The sequence below is a fragment of the Electrona antarctica genome (assembly GCF_951216825.1).
Source record: "Electrona antarctica genome assembly, chromosome: 9".
Lineage (NCBI taxonomy): Eukaryota > Metazoa > Chordata > Actinopteri > Myctophiformes > Myctophidae > Electrona > Electrona antarctica.
Window position 1 is genome coordinate 7,136,544 of NC_136790.1, and position 22,917 is coordinate 7,159,460.

At 44.1% G+C, this 22,917-nt stretch overlaps 1 protein-coding gene across 1 annotated transcript in view; it reads right to left on the reverse strand.

Moving 5' to 3' along the window:
- Positions 1-22,917, reverse strand: part of LOC306929291 (inositol 1,4,5-trisphosphate-gated calcium channel ITPR1-like) — a 136,614-nt gene that overhangs the window by 12,717 nt on the left and 100,980 nt on the right. Inside the window, exons 47-55 of the mRNA XM_079509733.1 lie at positions 22,323-22,466; positions 18,911-19,042; positions 18,024-18,216; positions 17,695-17,817; positions 10,326-10,501; positions 7,295-7,459; positions 5,081-5,270; positions 4,716-4,844; positions 3,980-4,119 (exon numbers count right to left, since the gene is read on the reverse strand). Coding sequence (XP_079365859.1) covers positions 3,980-4,119; positions 4,716-4,844; positions 5,081-5,270; positions 7,295-7,459; positions 10,326-10,501; positions 17,695-17,817; positions 18,024-18,216; positions 18,911-19,042; positions 22,323-22,466 — 1,392 coding nt within the window. The remainder of the gene's footprint in view (positions 1-3,979; positions 4,120-4,715; positions 4,845-5,080; positions 5,271-7,294; positions 7,460-10,325; positions 10,502-17,694; positions 17,818-18,023; positions 18,217-18,910; positions 19,043-22,322; positions 22,467-22,917) is intronic.

Here is a 22,917-nt window from a genome sequence, read left to right on the forward strand (position 1 = left end):
GCATACGACTGTAAGGTCGTCTAGGCTAGTGCATTATATAAAACCATATCAAAGTGTACAGAAGATGTACTTACCATTCAAACTTGTGTTTGTCCTGTTGGCTGGTTGCTTCTGAGATGAATGAATCAACATCAGGATGTGACAACACAGAATGAGGAGCTGGACTTATAAAGGCTGAACAGAAGCCAAAATATATGACCTAACATAACAGGATCTGACCTTCAGGTTGTTCAGGTCAGTCTGCCCACTACACTAGTAGTACTTGCCCCGGCTAGAATTTATTGTCCTGCCTAATTGGGCTACGGCTCCTGGCGCTGCGTTGCTCTGTGTGTGTGTGTGTGTGTGTGTGTGTGTGTGTGTGTGTGTGTGTGTGTGTGTGTGTGTGTGTGTGTAGATAACTGAACTGTAAACTGCTGCTGTATGTCCATTGTTTATCCTCTAGATTATTTGACACTGTCGACTCTAGACAGTCCCTCTGCACTTCCCTCTGTCTTATCTATATGTATTTTATTTACCTTGCTTTTTATTTTATTTGATGCTTACTCTGCTTATTCCAATCTCACACACTCTTATATACACGATATTCATTAACTTTGCTTCATTTCCGCGCAAATTATGTGTAGTTAAAAAAGGTTACTTCAATCAGAAAATGGAACAATAGATAAAGCGATCGAAGTGATCTAGATTTGATAGTAGGTCTAAGACATTTTTAGTCATCATATTATCAGAGATTAAAATAGGGTGCATTTTGTATCCCAAAACACAGTTTATAGTTAAGGGATGCAATAAAACAACGACCTCTGCATCTTATTCTAGTTTATTTTGCTAGCTTTAGTTATAATAATCATTTCTTCTTCTGTTTTCTACATGAATATAACCACATTATAACCATATCAAATGAAATTGTAGTTAAATGCTGAAATTTGTAAAAATATGACTCCTAACGTCGTTGAAGTGGGATTCATAAAATGTCCCTGGGACTCAATTAAAAGACCATCCCTGCATCCTGGGACTCATTACATTGAAAACCTATTTACATCACTGGCATAGCATAGTTTATATTTATAGTCTTCGGCTGTGAAAAAAGGTAGTCGACGGACATGTTCCGTCATAGTTTTATTCGGGCGAAATCAACACTGCTCCTGAGTGAGAGGAGGAGGAGGAGGGAGTGGGAGCCTGGGAGGTCAGATGGAGAATCAGAGCAGCAGGAGTGTTACCGACTACATGCTGAGTTCACTGAAAACAGAGCTGAGCCCAGAAGGCAAAAGCTGTGGATCTACTGGTCAACCTTCATTCCAACTCTCTCTACTGTATGGTCAGGAAATGATCATGACCCCGTCACCTATGACCTATGACCTGTGACACGTGAGTTCTCTCAGGAGTCAGAACTAATAAAAGATACAGGCTAAACGGCACTCACGCACGCACGCACGCACGCGCACCCGCACACACACACGCACACGCACACGCACACGCACACACACACACACACACACACACACACACACACACACACACACACACACACACACACACACACACACACACACACTTCTCCGCCTCATTCTGTTTTCATTTACTCGTTACTCTGACTAGCTTCAATCATGTAGTCTGCAGACACCTGGTGTCTGGCAGCCCTCTCAAGGAAAGAGTTTTGGAACGTCAGTTTGTTTAGCTTGTACTCATTTTCAACACCGACTCTGTTTGACCAGAATGGAACAGCTAGAGCCTTTCTTCATTAGTATCATCGGTAACACCTGTGAAAGAAGTATAGCAGGGAAGGGGCCCTGAGTTCTTTTCAAAATGGCGTATGTGTCCAGAGCCAATTGGCCCTCATCCTGAGCTCTGGCCATTCTGGATAAAACGATGTACTGTATGAGAACGTTTATGAAGTAGGAGTAACCTCATTCCCAGGCAGGGGAGCGTACCTGTTCCCCAGGTTCTATGTTCCCCACCATGAAAAAAAGGTTCTTTGTTCCCCACTTAGAATAAACCTAAACCAGAAACCTAACCTAGTAAATTTTAGTAATTCTAGTAAGACTAAAAGTATTTTAGCAACTTAGTCTTAGTGTTACTTTTAGTAGCAAATTCTGATTCAAGCTCAGTCTTTGAACAATCCATTGAACTTTAGGCCTGCCTAGGCTACTTAGTCGTAGCTCGTAGCCAACTAAAAATGAACACTGGTATCAAATAAACGCTAACCCTAAATCCTAAGGTAAGTGGGGAACATTTGTGGCAGCGGTGGCCGAACGGATAGCGGCGCGGTCTTGATACCGGAAGGTTCCTAGTTCGAATCAGCCGTCCGACACGTTCAAATTACCACCGCTGAAGTGCCCTTGAACAAGGCATTGAACCACTACGATGAAATGTGTTCTATGAGCAGGGCCTGGCTGGAAACAAGTTCTTGAGCTTAGCCCAGATACCCTGGGTAAATATAGATTTCATTTCATTTCATAGAACCTGGGGTACATAGAACCTGGGGAACATACAGTTGGAGGCCATCGATATTGTCCTTTTCTTTTTGCTGAGGTTTGCGTGATCTGCGCAAAAGGACAGTGAACCCATTTTGGGCGGGAACCCCTTTTGGTGTTTTAAACATTATGTTATAATTTAGCTATTGAAAAATAGCGCGCAAGCTCATAGCGCGCCACCGAGTGGCGCGCTACGAGCTTGTAGGTCTGCTATTTTTGAAAAATCGTGAAAATATTTATTTCAGAAAACTGGAGGATTTAGAAGGATTTTTTAAAATTTTGAGGTCAGGCCTAAATGGGTCAAATGATAAGGGACAATATCGGTGGCACCCAACTGTAGGGATGACCCCCCCAGGCAGCTGTAATACCAATCGATCAAAGTCTCAACAGGTAGTGCAAAGCCGATGAGTTCTACAAAGCAATCGATTACCTTATAGTATTACATCTGATAGCTCCGTATCGGAGTTAGAACATCTTCTTAATTGTCTCCACCAGGCCGAAGGCATGGGGAGAGAGTATGTTTTGCACTCCGTCCGTGTGTGTGTGTGTGTGTGTGTGTCCGTCCGTCCTTCCGTCCGTCCGTTACCAGCTAATCTCCGCCACCGTTGGACCGATCCATGCCAAACTTTGCACACACACTCCCTGGATGCCAACGACGAACCTCTGCCCCAAATATTCTTCAACAGCCTGTTGTAGCGCCACCATGAGGCCGATTTAGGCAAAACACATTTCTGTAGATTACTCGTGCACATTTTATCCATACATCACACAATTCGGTATACACTATCTCCATAGTCATGTGATCAACACGGATCTGCACCATTTCCCATCTTCCATCCTGATTGACTAAGATTGGCTTCCAAAGCTCACATGATTGGTCCGTTTCGAACAAAATGCCACAAATCACAAACACAGTGTGCAATTTCCGTGAAATTATACACGCACATTTCCACTAGGCTGAGTTTCCACATGCCACTAATTTTTTTCCAAATCAGCCTCATGGTGGCGCTATAACAGGCCAATTCCTGTTTTTAGCTATAACTGCATCAATCTGTATACAACTTATGTATGCGCACTCCCTAGAGGCCATGGAAAAACATTTTCCCTGCATCCCTCCACATCTGCCGGTTATAGCGCCACCATGCGGCCGATTTCTGCAAAACACATTGCTTATGTTAGGCACAGATTTCATCCAAATCTCACGCAAATCGGTACACATGATCTCTGTAGTCATGTGATCAAGACGAGTCTGTTGGATTTCTCAGATTCTATACTGATTGGCTAACATTGCCTTCCAAAGTTTTCAGGAGTGGCCCGTTTCGTTCAAAATGCTGCACAATGCTGCACATTCTATCCTCAGAGATGCTATGAGTGATCTGGCTCTGCATTTCCTCAACAAACAAAAAAACATGTTTATATTACTCCTAAACATTTTGCCAAACATCTCACACAGTCCTATCCTCCTGGTGGAGACCTGTGCCCAGAAGGGCACTTTTTCTAGTTTGTACCTCTTTGGATGGCTTCCTCAGCACGTCTCCCACCCCTCCCCCGCTCCGCAGTCCATGACTCAGCACCGTCACTATGCACATCAGCAGAGAGTCACATGCTCTCTCCATGCCGTCATCCTCCTCCTCTTCCTCAGTACCATCTGAAAAACATTATTATTATTAATATCATCCTCCTCTTCCTCAGGCGTACCATCTGAAAAACATTATTATTATTCATATTATTATTAATATCATCCTCGTCTTCCTCAGTCACACCATCTGAAAAAAGTTGTAACAATAGAAGACTATAGTCTAGGTCCAGTTGTAACAATAGAAGACTAGTCTAGGTCCAGTTGTAACAATAGAAGACTAGTCTAGGTCCAGTTGTAACAATAGAAGACTAGTCTAGGTCCAGTTGTAACAATAGAAGACTAGTCTAGGTCCAGTTGTAACAATAGAAGACTAGTCTAGGTCCAGTTGTATGGATCTAAAAACAAGGCGATTTCCGAATATCCAAAGTAGGGCTAAGATGGTTTTGGCTGCATCCCATGGAACCCACCGACAGCCCTCTGGGAGGGAGACCCACTACTAATAAGGGTCCCAGCATCCCGACAGCAGCACCTGAAAAACGCCAGGAAAAAATCTGCAATAACTCTTGTCGCCTCAGTGGATGAATTGAACCAGGTGAAACTTTGGCTCTGAGGGTCAGAACAAGCAAAGCTTCATGCGGTGTGTGTGTGCGTCCGTGCGTGCGTACCTGACTGCAGAGCCACCGTGGTGGAACAGTTCTCTTGGTTGGAGGATGAACAAACCCCTCCAGCACCAGCCCCTCCAGCCGTAGACCCCCCAGGCAGCATCTCTCCAGCCAGGCTGTCTCCTCCTCCTTCTGCAGCACAAGGATGACAACACATGACGGTGGGTTAGCATAGGTGGGCGTGTTCTCTTCTCCGCGTCATCAGCGCCCATAGTCAAACCAGGTGGTAGGACTACGTACTCAGGGTATTGTTGGGTATTCGGTATTCGGTTAGTTAGGTTACAGCAGGGGTTAGGTAAGTAGTGAGTATCCGTTAGGGTACAGTAGGGTACAGTAAGGGGTGTAGTAGGTAGGTAGAGTTTTCATACTAAGGGTATTGTTGGGTATTCGGTCCACCTCCAGGATGAAGTCGTCCTTGAAGAAGATGTATCCCACGATGGAGAACAGGTAGACCAGTATGAGAGCCAGCACGGCCGTCAGCACGATGGAGCGACCGTTGCGCGTCACGCTTTTTATCACGTTGAGCAGCGTCTCCTCGCGATACACCAGGTCAAAGAGCTGTATGACACACGCGCGCACACGTGCACGAACACACACACACAGGTCAAAGAAAACATTCCATTACATTTCTTCACCGATGTGTTTGTAAAGATTGAAATTCAGTTTCCCTAAAAGGAGAATCTTTGACAGCTGACATTCTGAATCCATTGCAAGCATTTTGTTTTGCACGGGAAATACTCCTTGGGCGAAAAACGGCCAGAGAGAGAGAGAGAGAGAGAGAGAGAGACAGAGAGAGAGAGAGAGAGAAAGCTAGAGCTGTAGTGAGTCAATTGCATTCAATGTTTGTGTTTAAGCTGGACATAGTGTCTAGCGGCCCTCAAAAATGCAATAATCTTTTCCTCAAACAGAACAAACACATGGAGATGTGTGTGTTTGTTGCTGCGTCTGCAGAGGCAGAGACAGAGGATTCCATGCACTGCTGCACGGCGACTGGGAAAAAAAACCCTGAACGGAACGGAACGCAGCGCTGCCGCCCGCCGGGCACACTTTATAACTCCAGCGACACCTTATAAACAGAACGCTGGAACGCTGCTACACACAGCTATTAACACCTCAGCAACCTCAGGCAACAACATCCACATGCTACCTATACACAGAGTTTGTTAATAAGGCCCTGTCCTTGAATGCACCATGAGAGAGAGAGAGAGAGAGAGAGAGAGAGAGAGAGAGAGAGAGAGAGAGAGAGAGAGAGAGAGAGATGGGCTTGGGAAAGATTCAGACCAACATCTCATAAACATCCCATCAAGATTAAAAACAAAACAAAAACAAATGTGCTCTGGAGGCAAAACTTCACTAGGCAATGTAGAGTTTTCCTTTTTGGTCGCTTAATACCTAAAAATGTCTTCTAAATGCTAACAGTTTTCTGGGGGGGAAATGTTTCTGTAATCAGTGGTTCTAAAATGATATGCATTCAATTTCAAAGGTAAATTGTTTTGTGCTATAGGGATCACCAGAAACAAAGATTGTATTAGCCTAGAAAATGTTTGCTTAAAAAACAAAAAACAAATAAGGCTATGTTAATACTGGCAGCACCAAATCAGATTGTCGGGTTCCTCCAGATTGGAAACACATTTTTGTTTTATCAACAGCATAAAAACATACATTATGGAACACATGAATCTGGAATGCTCGCCATAACCCTAGAACACTAAACCCAACGTTTGTCACACCATCACTAAACCCGGGTATATTTTACCCAATGTAATATATTTCATAAAAAATATTTCTCATCAACATATATTTAAGTACAGCAATACGTACGGAATGGATACATGTCCACATCTTATATTCTTAAAAAGAAAATAATGGATTTGGGAACTTTTCTGAGAATATCACTAAACCCGGGGGAAATTCACCTGAATACAAGAATTGATGATTACATCAATTAATTACCAGCTGCCTTATTATATCTGCAGAATTGTGCTATGAAATGTAAATATCTGTGTCTATCTGTATTTGTGTGTGTTTGTGTGGAAACAACAACAGGATCTGTCCTCCTATAATTCTGAGGCAACATGGCGGCGTCCGGATTATTATTTATATCTTGAATTGACAACGATTTCTACATGGATTTTCTGTTTTGATTGATTGATTGATTGAAGTATGTATTAACAGATTGGAGAATTAAAGTACATTTCAAGCACAACTCAATATGTACTTTGCTCAGCCAATCAAATCATCTCTATGGGGTGATCAGCCAATGGTTGTGTTCACACAAACCCTCAAAGCTGGGCATAGTGCCCCTCAAAAAGAGGAAGATGATCATGTTCATGATGCGACGCATCATGAAGCTTATGATGCGTCGCGAGCTGTAGATCTGCTATATTCAGCTAAATGCTCCGTGGCCAGATATGATTTGTTTTGAGGATCACGAGGAGTCATATGAGGCTAACATGTGCCTCTGTGGTTGTACCGTCTGTCTGTGTGTGTGTGTGTGTGTGTGTGTGTGTGTGTGTGTGTGTGTGTGTGTGTGTGTGTGTGTGTGTGTGTGTGTGTGTGTGTGTGTGTGTGTGTGCTCTCACCAGCAGGCTGTAGAAGAAGACGTGCACGAACACGCCCAGGCTGCAGATAACGAGGTAGAGCAGGTGGTAGAGGAACTCCACGTCCAGAACCATGGCCTTGTAGCCTCGCGTGAACGTCCCTCTGTTCCCCACGAAACTCATCAGGAAGATGGTCTTATTGCACACCTGGGGGGGAGAGAGAGAGAGAGAGAGAGAGAGAGAGAGAGAGAGAGAGAGAGAGAGAGAGAGAGAGAGAGAGAGAGATATATCAGCGTACCCTTACCCTATAGGTGGGGTTGGCGAGAGGGCCTTTCTGTGAGAAAAAAATGCAGTAATCCTGGTCTTGGCTCTGTATAGCAGTGGTTCCCAAACTCTTCCACGTCAAGGACCCCCAAATTGACACTCATTAGCCCACGGACCCCCATTTGAAAATATATACCAAGGACCCCCATAAGAGAATATTTTTACAGCTCTAGCAATGATTTTCAGCCATTTTCATTTCAAGGGCCACCTGTTTGACCTGAATTAGGCTACGGTCCCCCATTTAATGGCATTTAATCTCTGGGACCCCGATTTATGTTGTAAAATCATTGTTAATTTAACTCTGAGAGTGTAATGGTCCATTTGGTTCCAAACTATCATTTAGCTGGGGACCCCCTGGAACTCCCTTAAAGGGGCAGTCATCAAGATGTGATTCACCATGTTAATGATTTTTGAGTGGTGCAAACCACTCCAACAACTGGCTTTTTTTTTTAGTGGTGCAAACCACTCCAACAACTGGCTTTGTACCCGTGTACCCGTGTTTGTTTGTTCGTACCAAAAAAATGAGCATGGTTACTATGGTCAGTGGTCACTGACATTACGTCAGACCACAGCTGATCAGGCTATATAAGACCTTGCACCACTCAGTTCACACGGGTGTGATTTTTTTTCAGACCTCCAGCTCCAAACACAGAATGGGGGGACTTTTTTTAAATTATTTTGGCTTCAGAACATCCCACTCTAAGGTATATTAATGACATAGTACAATGTTGAAAATGGGTGGTTTTCCCCTTTAAGGATCTGCTATATTCAGCTAAATGCTCCGCGGCCAGATATGATTTGTTTTGAGGATCACCGAGGAGTCATATGAGGCTAACATGTGCCTCTGTGGTTGTACAGTCTGTCTCTGTGTGTGTGTGTGTGTGTGTGTGTGTGTGTGTGTGTGTGTGTGTGTGTGTGTGTGTGTGTGTGTGTGTGTGTGTGTGTGTGTGTGTGTGTGTGTGTGTGTGTGTGTGTGTGTGTGTGTGTGTGTGTGTGGTTGGCTGAGGTGCAGAGGACATAATGTACAGCACAGTAGCGTACAGGACCGTACAGCTTGGCACGACACACTGAGTTTAGGAGAGGACACGAGAGGAGAGGTTGGTTGAGGAGAGGAGAGGTGGGGTGAGGAGAGGAGAGGTGGGGTGAGGAGAGGAGAGGTGGGGGTGAGGAGAGGAGAGGTGGGGGTGAGGCAGGCAGGGCTGGCCACAGGACGTACCGGGCATATTCCCGGTGGGCTGCGACCGTAGGGGGCCACCATGATAAAAAAAACACCTTTTATTTTTTTCCCCCAGTCCAGCCCTGGGGTGAGAAGAGGAGAGGAGAGGTGGGGTGAGGAGAGGAGAGCGGAGGAGAGGTGCGGAGAAGAGAGGTGGGGGTGAGGAGAGGAGAGGAGAGGAGAAGAGAGGAGGGTATGTAAGGATAGAGTGAGGGGAGGAACAGCAGAGCACTGTTTGGAAGAAATGAGGACATCCGTGTGTGTGTGTGTGTATGTGTGTGTGTGTGTGTGTGTGTGTGTGTGTGTGTGTGTGTGTGTGTGTGTGTGTGTGTGTGTGTGTGTGTGTGTGTGTGTGTCTCTCTCTCTCTTGACAGAGATAATATAATCTGTCAGGTGGAAACCTCATATGTCCACAACTGTTTCTTTTCAGGATTCCAATTTAACAGTAGCAAATTGTGGAGCTGCTACTTTGGAGATAAGAGGTTCCTGCGCAAAAGAGCCACAATACGTGACAGCAGGGTCGTAAACTCACGGTCGAAGCTCGTAGGAAAACACACTGAGAAGATAACTAATGTTGAAAGCTCTTAGGAAGACACACTGAGACTTTAACCTATGTTAGAAGCTCTTAGGAAGATACACAGATACGTTAACCTATGTTAGAAGCTCTTAGGAAGCTGAGAAGTGAACCTACGTTAGAACCTCTTAGGAAGACATACTGAGAAGTTAATACGATACGGTCGTGATACGTATCGCGATATGAGGTTCACGATACGATTTTTCACAATTTTACATTTTACATTTTAAACACCAATTTATTTCCCAGATAAATCCCTGAAACATCTTTTTTTTATGATTTATCTTCCCCCCGAGCTTTTTTCACAATTTTTATTTAACTACATTGCAAAAGTAGCACTACTTTTCATGTAAAATTACTTAATTTCTGTGCAACAACTGTAAACATGCTTTCTTGTTTAGAACCTAGCTCGAGTTAACATGTAAAAAAAAAAAAAGTTTCTTTGATGGCATCTTAGATGTAGACCTATTTGAGAGTGCAGAAACATAATTGCCTTCCTTGATGTATTAATGAGCATCAATGACCATCACCTGGGCACAGACACAGACCCCTCTGCAGGCTTCTACTACTGAAAGTGAATGCATGGAGTCTGTCTCACATTTCTCTCCAAAAGCACTTGAATATGATGGAATATGATTAAAGTTCACATTTCATATCACACACACCATAATTTACTAGTCCACCAAAAATATTTTCTTTTAATTAATATTGTCAGGGCGATAATCGTCGGGATAAACGATATATTCCTAGTCGTATGTCCTGCCTGCTGTGTTCGTGAATACAAATTGACTGGAGCATACAAAGTGAGTTGCGAGACCCTATTTTTGTCTATGTTATCTGTTTAACAGTTTGGCTCAGCACCAAGACCGGAGGATCTGATTCTCTCAGTAGGAAGACCCACAGAAAAGTTAACCTACGTTAGAAGGCTCTTAGGAAGACACACTGAGAAGTTAACCTACGTTGAAGGCTCCCAGGAGGAACAGGGTGGGCTCCAGGCCGACGGAGAAGATGAGTCTGAGGATGGTGACGATGACCAGCGTCCTGACGCCCAGCGGCTGAGGCATCACCACCACGATGACCACAGCGATGACCACACCAAACCACAGAAGTAACGATATGTGAGGATCCAACATACCTACAGAATGATTCATAATATTATTAATAACAATACAACACGATGACCACAACAAACCACAGCAGCAAGTACAGGTGAGGGTCCAACAACCCTGAAGATTAATTGCGACCAAAGGTCGCAATTAACTATGAAACCTTGCGTTTTTGTCACGTCACGTCACGTCACGTCACGTCACGTCACGTCACGTCACGTCACGTCACGTCACGTCACGTCACTCACAATCCCCATACATGGAGAAAGCCCCCATATATTGTTCCCATGCAAATCTCGTGACATCACTACGACATCCTAAGGGATGATAGTAAATCAGGGATCATATCATAGTAAATGCGACCATGCGATCCATCCTCTTCGATGTCTCCCTTTTGACTGATACCTGTCCATTCAAACCCTAGATGGGCCTGCCCCAAGGTTATTTGTGCAGCCGTGCCCGGCAGCCGGCGAACACTATAGTTCTCAACAGGCCTGAAAATTAAGGCCCGGCCCTACCTGAGCCCTCATCAAACCCTGTACACTCAAGACACTGCCCCCGCTGCTACCCTTAGATCTCCATATAGGAACTAACCTGTTCTGACATTCCATATGTTGATCTGACCTCATCAAACCCTGTACACTCAAGACACTGCCCCCCTGCCACCCTTAGATATCCATATATGGAGTTGACCTGTTCTGACATTCCACATGTTGATCTGACCTCATCAAACCCTGTACACTGAAGACGCATTCCATATATGGCCAGTACAGAATTCATTCCACATGTTGATCTGACCCCCACCAGCTCTCACCCAGTCTGCCGTCACCCAGGCGGATGCGTGCACGCGACCTCGCCCTTTAGGGCCTCAGGGCGTCTTACTGGTAATATTAACACATGACGGTTCCACAACACATGTGTCCCGAGCCACCGTTTTGGAGCCCTCCCCCCCCCCCCCTCCCGATCCCCACCCCTCGAGCAAGCCAATACTTTGAACTCAAACAGGCGGCACTTACATAACTGTAATACACACTTTGTATGTGTGTGTGTGTGTGTGTGTGTGTGTGTGTGTGTGTGTGTGTGTGTGTGTGTGAGTGTGTGTGTGCTCCTATAGTACACTCTGTCCGCACGCTTCGCTGAGATCCTGATGACATGCTCTGTGCACGTGTACAGTATGTACTGTGTGTGTGTACAGAGTGTGTGTGTGTGTGTGTGTGTGTGTGTGTGTGTGTGTGTGTGTGTACAGAGTGTGTGTGTGTGAGTGTGGGTGTGTGTGGGTGTGGGCGGGGCACAGTCAGTCATGGGTTGCAGTGAGGACATACTGACCCAGTTCTGCCCTCTGTTCGAGAGATAAAGAGAGAGAGAGAGGGAGAGAGAGAGCTATAGGTGTGTGTGTGTGTGTGTGTGTGTGTGTGTGTGTGTGTGTGTGTGTGTGTGTGTGTGTGTGTGTGTGTGTGTGTGTGTGTGTGTGTGTGTGTGTGTTTGTGTGATTAAAGTGTGTGTGTGTATCAAGGTTAAAGGGACATTTCCCCTATAGAAACTATAGCCTCGCATAACCAGCCATATTGCCCCAGGCAGGCCCCTCTCAATTGTGGGAGGACTTCACGGCAGAAATGGTGATGGTCCAGATTCGTCTGGAACCAGGCTATAACCAACCCAGTATTAAAATATGGGCGGACATTGCAGAACAAAATCAAACACTGAGAGGCACAAGACTAATATACACGCAGTGATATTATAATTTGCGTGCGTGCGTGCGTGCGTGCGTGCGTGCGTGCGTGCGTGCGTGCGTGCGTGCGTGCGTGCGTGCGTGTGCACGGCCCTCAGTCGTGAAGCCTCAGAACTTCCTATTTGTACTTCCTGTTTCCTGCATGTACGACTCGACCTTTCGCCGACCCCGACCACTTTAAATAAACTCTAGGTCTGTCGCCGCGCACGGCAGCGCACGGCAGCGCACGGCAGTGTCTACTCACTGTAGTCTGAAGCAACAGGGGTTTGGCCTCTTGAGTAAGAGATGTTACAATAATATAATTCTGAGAAATACATTTATATAATACATAAGATAAGTTACAATGAAATTATTCTAAGAGATGTTATCGTAGTTAAAATCTAATTATTCTAAGAGATGTTATCGTAGTTAAAATTAAATTATTCTAAGAGATGTTATCGTAGTTAAAATTAAATTATTCTAAGAGATGTTATCGTAGTTACAATTAAATTATTCTAAGAGATGTTATCGTAGTTACAATTAAATTATTCTAAGAGATGTTATCGTAGTTAAAATCAAATTATTCTAAGAGATGTTATCGTAGTTAAAATTAAATTATTGTAAGAGATGTTATCGTAGTTACAATTAAATTATTCTAAGAGATGTTATCATAGTGTAATGGCAGTTTTAGAATGCCAATTCTACTATTCAATAAGAACTATAATTGTATTTCATTTCAGTCAAATAGGATGGACTATCACAAATACGCATTCGGACTGACCGACAGCTGTCACCTGACAGCTGAATCAGTTTCCAAGCCAGGCAGCCAAGGTGTTACTATTGCCAAATAGATATATACATCTCATTTTTCCATCCTACTGTAAAACACCATGTCAGCAAATACACATTGGGGTAACTATTCCTGTCAGAGCAAAAAGGAGACTACCAATGCAGCTGTCAATCTGACAGCTGCATTCCCATGCTCACGAAGACCATTGTCAACAAAGGTGTTGCTAGTGGTGTGCTCTCTCATCTTAGCTTGGATGAGAATAGCATGTTGTTTCCTGCTTGCTTAACTCCGACCATAAACGGAGATGTTGTATGACCACCTGTTATTATCTGTCCATGTCCTGTTGTATCTGAATAAAACACCTGTCACTGACTGTCAATTTGGGGGTGTGTGGTTGGGAAATAAAGGGGAGGGAAAGGGACAACTTGGGAGAGGAACGGGGTGATGCTTCACTCTTGACTGTACGACGATGAGCAACGATGCTACGATTCTGCTGTACTGAGATGATTGGAACGAATAAAGAACGATGCTGACCATATGCCGGACTCCTTGTGCTGTGTCATGCCTTCACCTCCCTCTGCTGAGTGCCAATGATGGGACCTCATAATTTCCTTAACAAATGACGCGGTGTGAGCAGGGTATTTCAGAAAAATGGCATCAGCGTTGGCCAGACGGGTCACTAACAAATGACGCAGTGACGCAGGGCCGATATTTCGTCTTCACCATAGATGAGTACTTGGAAAAAAACCCGACGATTTTAAAGATGGGGGCAAAGCAGAGCCGAAAGAAACTTCGACAAGAAATGAGCGACGCACAGCAAAGGGAGGCGATACTTCGACTCCAACTGGAGGACCAGAAAGAGCTAATGGACCAGGCAGAGTCACGAGTGACACTCTTGGAACAAGAACTTCAAACTGCGGCGTTACTACTACACGCCAACACAACCAACCACCCGGACCAAGCCAACTACGCCGAAACAACCAACTACAACGATGAAGCCAGCGCAGACCAAAGAAGAGACACACAACTCCACGTGTCCCTACCAAACAACAACTATTATGCCGACCGCAACCACAACAGAGACCAGCCAGAACCAGACTTTCAAATGACCAAACACAGAGGAAAAGAAATGACCAATCAACTGAGCGGCTTCCAGCTAGACCACATCAGCAAGCCTACCCCAAGACCAAGACAACACCCACCGCCGTGGGAAGCCTGGCGTAACCAGCCTGGCAACCCAGGACCATACCACAGCCGACCAGTGAGAGGACAAGTACAAACCCGAGCCAGGGTTGATGCTGTACTCCAGGAAAGGAAGGACAGAAGAAGACGGCAACTAAACCACGCACGCCACATGGGAGAGGATGAAGCCAGCGCAGCCAACACCAGTCCTGTCAACGACTTGTGCTATTACTGCGGCCAGACAGGTCATATGAAACGTTGGTGTCCACTGAACCATGCTGCTGTATTACGCCGCACAGCAACGACGGGCCAGCAAATCAATTTTGGCTAAAGAAAACAAACTACGAAAGGGTAAATACAATTGAAAATAACTAGATCTTTAGTTTGTAATTTACCCTATGTGATTTAATCTATTTAGTCTTACATGTGCAAGTAGTGAACTACAAAAGTTTTGATAAACTACTAAAAATCTAATCTAAATTTTAATCTAACTAGACTCCAATCTAAAATTTGTAAAAGTGTAGGCAAGAACAACAATGTTAGAAAATCCTAAAATAGGATGATAAGATATTGGAATTCATTTCCACGCACATATACTGTACTAAAGGAACTCCTCATTTAAAACCCCGTCCCCAAAATGGCAAGAGGGGGAGGGGTCATTGGTACAGCCTATGTGTGGGTTAGTTAAAAGGAATACATTTATAGTTTTGCAAATAAATTAATATGGATCTAAGTAATTATTCAAAAGTGAGTGTTTCAAGGTGTTAAAATCAATAGTGTGAAATCAATCATTTATGATGGTTTAACAAGGTTAAACGTCTAATATTATTTTATCTCCTGTCAATATTTATTTAACGCACTAGGCCTTTAGTATAGAAAACAGAGAGAAAGGATTTATTTTCGGGGTGAGATCTGCAAAAAATCGAATCTAGTGAGCTTACGAAAGTTAAATAGTTCCTTTCTCTTCAAGGTTGAACGTCCTTTATCAGTATAGTAATACATGATATAAAGCAGTTTCGGGTTGAACGTCCCTTATCAGAAAGTCACTGGTATAAATATGAAATAAGTAATATAATACAGAAAATGTTGAACGAATGGAGATAATATTTAGACAGAGAAAACCTCACCTTGTTCACATTAGCAACAGTTTAATTTGAATTAATTCGATATTGGAAAAAACAAATGTCTGATTTACAGCTTCCTTTCTCTCTCTTTCTCTGTCCAGCTGGCAGAATGGGGGGGGGGAGGAAAGGTATTTGTGTGTTTGTGGGTAACTGAGTTAAAAGTAGCAGAGAGCCTAAACTGCAGGATTTGGTCACGGTCAGTTTATTTATTTATTTATTTTCGGGTGTGAAAACAGCCTGAGAGGTGAACTAAACGTGGCCATATTCAATTATTTTATTGTTGAAGTGTTTACATTCTATCCTAATAGAATCCATTTTAATTCTTTCCATTTGAATGTAAATCCTACCCTAATTGTAAGTTTAATCATTTCAGTTAATTTTGTTCTTAACTAAACTATTATAGGTACGTGTAGTGTGGAATTACACTTTACCAACAAATAGTATTGGAAACGGAGCGAAGAATAACTACCTTTTCGAAAATTAGCAGATCTACAAGATCTTCTAGATGTGCCTATCTTCCTAAATTTAACTAGATGTGTTCACTATCTCCTAATTTAACTATAGATGTGTTTTTTTCTTGATTCTAGATGTGTCCAGTAATTTTTAAATTTCTTAATAGCGAAACCTTCTTTATCTGACCACTGTCATCAAACATGAATCTAGCCATACAGTTTTAATCATCAATATTTGTCATTCTAAAAATCTCCTGGGCCATGTAAATTAATAAGGTATCAATTTTCATATATAAAGCGGTGGATTGTAATGGCAGTTTTAGAATGCCAATTCTACTATTCAATAAGAACTATAATTGTATTTCATTTCAGTCAAATAGGATGGACTATCACAAATACGCATTCGGACTGACCGACAGCTGTCACCTGACAGCTGAATCAGTTTCCAAGCCAGGCAGCCAAGGTGTTACTATTGCCAAATAGATATATACATCTCATTTTTCCATCCTACTGTAAAACACCATGTCAGCAAATACACATTGGGGTAACTATTCCTGTCAGAGCAAAAAGGAGACTACCAATGCAGCTGTCAATCTGACAGCTGCATTCCCATGCTCACGAAGACCATTGTCAACAAAGGTGTTGCTAGTGGTGTGCTCTCTCATCTTAGCTTGGATGAGAATAGCATGTTGTTTCCTGCTTGCTTAGTCAAGAGTGAAGCATCACCCCGTTCCTCCCCAAGTTGTCCCTTTCCCTCCCCTTTATTTCCCAACCACACACCCCCAAATTGACAGTCAGTGACAGGTGTTTTATTCAAATACAACAGGACATGGACAGATAATAACAGGTGGTCATACAACATCTCCGTTTATGGTCGGAGCTGAGTGCCAATGATGGGACCTCATAATTTCCTTAACAATAGTTACAATTTACAATTTACAATTTAGGCATTTAGCAGACGCTCTTAATCCAGAGCGATTTACAATAAGCAAGAACAGAAAGCATGGCATATACATCACATACATAAAAAAGTAGTTATCATAAAACATGCGTAAGCTAAGAACGTAACAGTGGAATATCTATATAATGAAACTATACATATAAACTATACATACTATTGTTACAACCCAATGTGTCTAGGGGTAATTAAGTGTAACATTTAATGGATCGACAGGAAACCAGCTTCAAAATGCTAATATTTATTTACATAAGGATTAATTAAATAATGGAATAGAACGTTTTACAGAATATATAGATCGAACTCAAAAGAAAATATACCTAGCAAACAGACATAAATTAACACTACAACTGAAAGAAAACGTATTCCTTTCCGAAGGGAATAAACTAAGGAATAACGTTTGGCTTTGCACAAAAGTCCACAGTCAGTGTGGCGGCTGGGAGAGAGAGGATTCCGACCTGTCTCCCCACCGCCTTCCAGGAACAGACTGACTGATATAGTATAGGTGAGTAGGGAGAGCCATGATCAGGAGCACTCGCACTCTAGACCGACAGCCAGTCAGGGCCGATCACTCCCTGACAGACGGGGCCAGCTTCTCTAGGTGTCAATCATCAATTAGTCCACCTGCGGAGGTTTAGGGAAAACACAGGCAACCACTCCCCCCACCCTGGTACTGTGTAGCCGATAACAATGTGAGAACTCTGGTAAATATAAATATGCCCATACATATTCATAATATCTCACAACAATAAAATACTCATAATAATGATATGATCCCCGATCATCACAACTATACATATATACTATAAAGTGCTATGACTACATAAAATGAAATTCTAGTGCTGTCTACGTTACAATGAAACATCAATGAACCACAGAACACCTATACCCAGGATTTGAACCGGTGGTTTCCTGCGCAACATTCTTACCGTTGAGCTAATAGAGTGTGTGTGTGTGCGTGCGTCACGTGCATGCGTGCGTATGTGCGTGTGTGTGATTTGTGCGTACCTGCGTGCACGCCCTCCAGAGGGTAGAAGAAGCATACCAGAAGGTTCATCAGGACAGCCAGGTTGAATGACACGTTACTCCACACTGACATGTTCCTACTGCACCAATACAACACAGGCTGGGCTGGGGAGCGCACGCACGCACACACACACACACACACACACACACACACACACACACACACACACACACACACACACACGCACACGCACACGCACACACACACACACACACACACACACACACACACACACACACGCTCGATAAACAGGCAATGCAAGATGGCCTCGCTCATACACTTCAATGATAGCTGGATTCTGTATGTATACCTCTGAGTTTCTTCTGCCAGTTCATCTCGTTGAAGAGGTCCTCGGCTCTCAGGAAGAAGTCGTTTATCTTGCTGCCCTGCTCGTCCCGCTCCGTGGTGTAGTAGATCCTCAGCTGGGACTCCGAGGTGAGGAACTCGCAGATGTTTGGGACGGGGAACACGATCTCCTCCATGGTGCGGTCCTGACGCACAATCTAAAGTGAAAACACGTTCACATCATATTAGCTCCTGCAGCGGGGATTTATTCCCAATGTGCGGCCTGTGGTTCTGAAACAAACATTTTCATATCATCGCTGTCGGGCAGAAACCAACTATCTCAGAAGCTGTACAGAAGCTGTTGTTCCAGTCAGGAATAGAAACAAACCAGAAGCCATGGATAAACAGTGTCATACGTGCAGCTCTCGAAAAAGGGAAAAATAAGAAAAAATAAGAAAAAGGCAGCACACTCGTAGCCACGATGCTGTGTATTTATTGACAAGAATCCAACGTTTCGACCTATGAGGTCTTCTTCAGGGAAATAAACCAGCCAGAGGACAAACACACACTCATAGGGGAGCAACAACAGGTGGAGGCAGCTCTCCCCACACGAGCTGTAGCCCATAAAACAAGCTCAGTGGAGGAATACAGCAACTCACGCTATGCTCTCAGAGCGGCCATCAAACGGTCAACGCATGGAGTCAAAACCCATCACCAACAACCCGAGGCACCTATGGCAGGGGCTTCAAGCCATAACAGACTACAGGGGGAGCACACAGCGAACCCAACGTACAACACCCACTTTCCAGATGACTTCAACACCTTCCCTGCCAGGCAAGACCATCTGACCTCAATCTGGGCAGTGTGTTTGACCTCTGACCACTATCTGGGCAGTGTGTTTGACCTCCTGACCTCTATCTGGGCAGTGTGCTTGGCGTAGAACTCCAGGGCTTCGTCTCCGTCTCCAGATGTTCCTCCAGGCGTTCCTCCAGGCGTTCCTCCTGGTCTTAACATCACCGACAGGTCCTTGTTGTGACGCGCCAACTGTGGGATCACATGACCAGGAACATGTTAAACAACATGGGAACACTTAGCTCACTCGGCACCGAGATCGCCTTTTGACGCCTCCTGGTCCAAATGCTGTGTTCTGTACGTGCTCTTATGGGATATTTCACTTTCAAAAAAACGTTTGGTCATTTTATCGTCTACTCAGGCTTATGTGAACACCCCAGACCAGTTTTTAATTTGCTCCATTCAATATTTAGATATTTACAAACCAATTATAACTTCAAACTCCACTTTTAACCATGATAGATTCATCAAAAACACCCAACCTTTTTTTCTGTTGACTGATATTGTCCTTCTAATACATGAGGGGGGCGTGTTTTTTTTTTCATTTTATGTTTTCATTTATTTTTTAATAATTCTTTTGGAAAATAACCTAATCTGGCACCGCTCTAAAAATCAAAAATAATTATTAAAAATACATTTCTGTGGTGTTCACATAAGAACAAGTGAAATATCCCTTTAACACTGCGGTTGCGGTGCGAAAAAAAGAGCAAAAGAAAACCCATTCCGCTGGCTTATGCTGTCTATGGGAATGCACTTGTATCTCGGATTCTTCTTTTTGGCTCAAAACAGGCTTGATTAGCACCTCATTTCTCTAGTCTAAACGATATGATCCCCGGATACAAAATCTATGTTTGGGGTAACAATCGCGGCACCTGTTACATAGCGATAATTCACTTCCTGGGTCTCGGTTTCCGAGAAAAAGGGCTTTCAAACTAAGAGTCTCGTCGTATTAAATGACTGGCTGGCGCTGCTGGAGTACACTTTTCAGACACCAGATGGTGGTATCGTGGTAAATCAGATAAAGGAGAATTCTGGACCAACAGTTTTCTTTCTTTTTTTAATGTTGTTTTTACACTAGGTGGCGCTATTGTCTAACCTATGATTCACTGTTAAAGTCAGTGAATCATAGGGTGAAATCAGCCCCCGACAGCTTCTGCCAGTAATATGCCCTACCCCTCCCCTACTGGGCGGGGCTTTATTTATTTTTACCTGAGTTGGGAATGGCAGCCAGCTCGGTAGCACGGCTCGCTAGTCAATAAATACACTTGCATTCCACACCCCGGGTTGGAATCATGCTTACGCCCAGGGCAGGAATTTCAAAAAGTATATGCCCATACGGCCACAGTGGCCGTGGTGCCCCGACCGGCACCCACAGAAGTTCATTTTACCGTTTTTCCTCTGCGCAATTTTCCAGTCATTACGGTAACCAATGTTCCCCTCACGTCCCGCGCAGAACAAATCTGTGTTGTAGTTGTGTTGCCATTTGCAAAGTGGTTTGATTCTTTTGCGGTACTTTGCCTTAATAACTACCCCCGCTGCCGCTGGACGTCATGACGCGCGCACACACACACACACACACACACACACACACACCCGCACGCCTCCTCCTCCGTGCCACACATACACGCACTGACAGAGTAAACAGAGGGCATTTAGCCCACACGCTGCCTACTAGTGTAGCTAATCTAGCTATCCGGTCAAACTGCAACTATCACTCAAAACAAAATAATGTTTTCTACAGTTGCGACAGTGTGGCGGTCCTACGTCACATGCATTAACGTTGGTCGCTGGTCGGACATGGTCCAGCTGATTTATTTTTGTCTAATGCGAAACAGCGTGGCTGTCCATACAAGGAGGAGGAGAGATGATCTACCGAATCTATCTAGCCCACCAAAACAAACATAAATGTACTTTTGCGTCGCATTATGGATAGCGACAGAAAGACACCATGGATATAATTAAACAATTGTTCCCCTGTGCACAGCACACACTGTCTCCAGGTAAGAACAAACTGATTTGAAGCTGCACTTTCACTTTGTGTTGACTTGCTGCCGCTGGTCGTCATGACGCGCGCACACACACACACACACACACACACACACACACACACACACACCTGCACGCCTCCTCCTCCGCGCCACACATACACACACTGACAGAGTAAACAGAGGGCATTTAGCCCACACGCTGCCTACTAGTGTAGCTAATCTAGCTATCCGGTCAAACTGCAACTATCACTCAAAACAAAATAATGTTTTCTACAGTTGCGACAGTGTGGCGGTCCTACGTCACATGCATTAACGTTGGTCGCTGGTCGGACATGGTCCAGCTGATTTATTTTTGTCTAATGCGAAACAACGTGGCTGTCCATACAAGGAGGAGGAGAGATGATCTACCGAATCTATCTAGCCCACCAAAACAAACATAAATGTACTTTTGCGTCGCATTATGGATAGCGACAGAAAGACACCATGGCTATAATGAAACAATTGTTCCCCTGTGCACAGCACACACTGTCTCCAGGTAAGAACAAAAAACTGATTTGAAGCTGCACTTTCACTTTGTGTTGACTTACTGCAGAGTCCTCAGTCCTGCAGCGGTGCAGCCCCACAATGGATAAATTATCTTATCTGTCACTAACCTCTCTACAATGCCATGCTATTCAATATATTAGTTTAGCACAAAATATAGGCTTTTCTAAACCAAGCCCTTATTCAAAAGTTATGTAGGCTGTCATTGTATTTTATGTGAATTAACTCACAGTTTAACCCAATGATCCTCAGCCATTTAAATTTCAAGGACCCCCAAATTAAATTTACATTAATTAACCTAGGGTGAGCCTGACAGGGTCCTAGGCCATTTCATTATGATTTTCATCTCTGGACTGGGTCCCCAAAACATGTTTACAATATTTTACAGTAGCTACTTATATTTTGTTATTTAAAGCTGTGATTATTTATTTAAGAAGCACTGTTCTGAACCAATGCTCATCGGAAAATCATTTTTTAATTGATGGCCTTCATGCCCTGGCACTTGGCCTTGTGCCCTCAAAAAGTTGACCACACTAAAGGCCAAGTGGCCTTGCCCCTAAAAGGATGAAATTCCAGGCCTGCTTACGCCACTATTTTTGTGCCAACCGCAAACAATGTTTTTTGCAGATAAAGTTAAGTTTTAGACCGCGACGGAGTCCGACATACGTCCCTGAGAGGTTAGGTTAGGGTTGGGTTAGGGTTACTGTTAAAATAATGTCCGACATACATCGCTATTTATCATACTGTAGAAAATAAATGCATTAATCAGACTGGTAATTCTGTCAGAAAGGCAGATACCAGACTGCTATTTCTGTCAGAAATGCGTAAATCAGATGGTATTTCTGTCAGAAAGACACCTGTGGCTTCCACGTTCGGTGCCACTCAAAGTGAGGGAAGCCTACTATGTCTGGCAGATGTAGTTGGCGGCTGATTTCCCATACCTGGTGAGCCAGGATGTAGATATTGTGTCCCACGTTTCGGGGGGAAGCGGCGTCATGTTCCTCTTCATCCTCATCATCCTCCTCCTCCTCTTCCTCCTCAAACTCCACCTCCCCCTGAAGATACGCCTTCTTTATCACCTCCACCTGCCCGTACACGCACGCACGCACGCACGCACACATGCACACACGCACAGCATATCATATTTATATAGCAGAGAACAACAGCGTGTGGAGTTTGCATGTTCTCCCCGTGTCCCATAGGGTAGGTACCATCACAAAAAACATGCCTCCCCCTGGTCAACCTGATGGAGGGGAAAGGAACTGGTCGGAGTAACACGTTCCTTCCACGTGCTACGTCCTACCGGGTAACCCATCCCCCCCCTGTCAGGTGATAAGAAGCAGCCTGCTCACTCATGCATTGAAGGAAGCATGAGCTCAGTTCGGAGCTCTCCCCAGTTTGGCAGAGGGAGAGTAGCGCCCAGGATTACAGCTTAGGCAATTGGCACCAGGTGGAAAAAACACTAGGGTTACAATAGAGCATGTCTGAAATAAATGTCAGAGCAAGACACCTCAGCACTGGCCCTGTCACACTGAC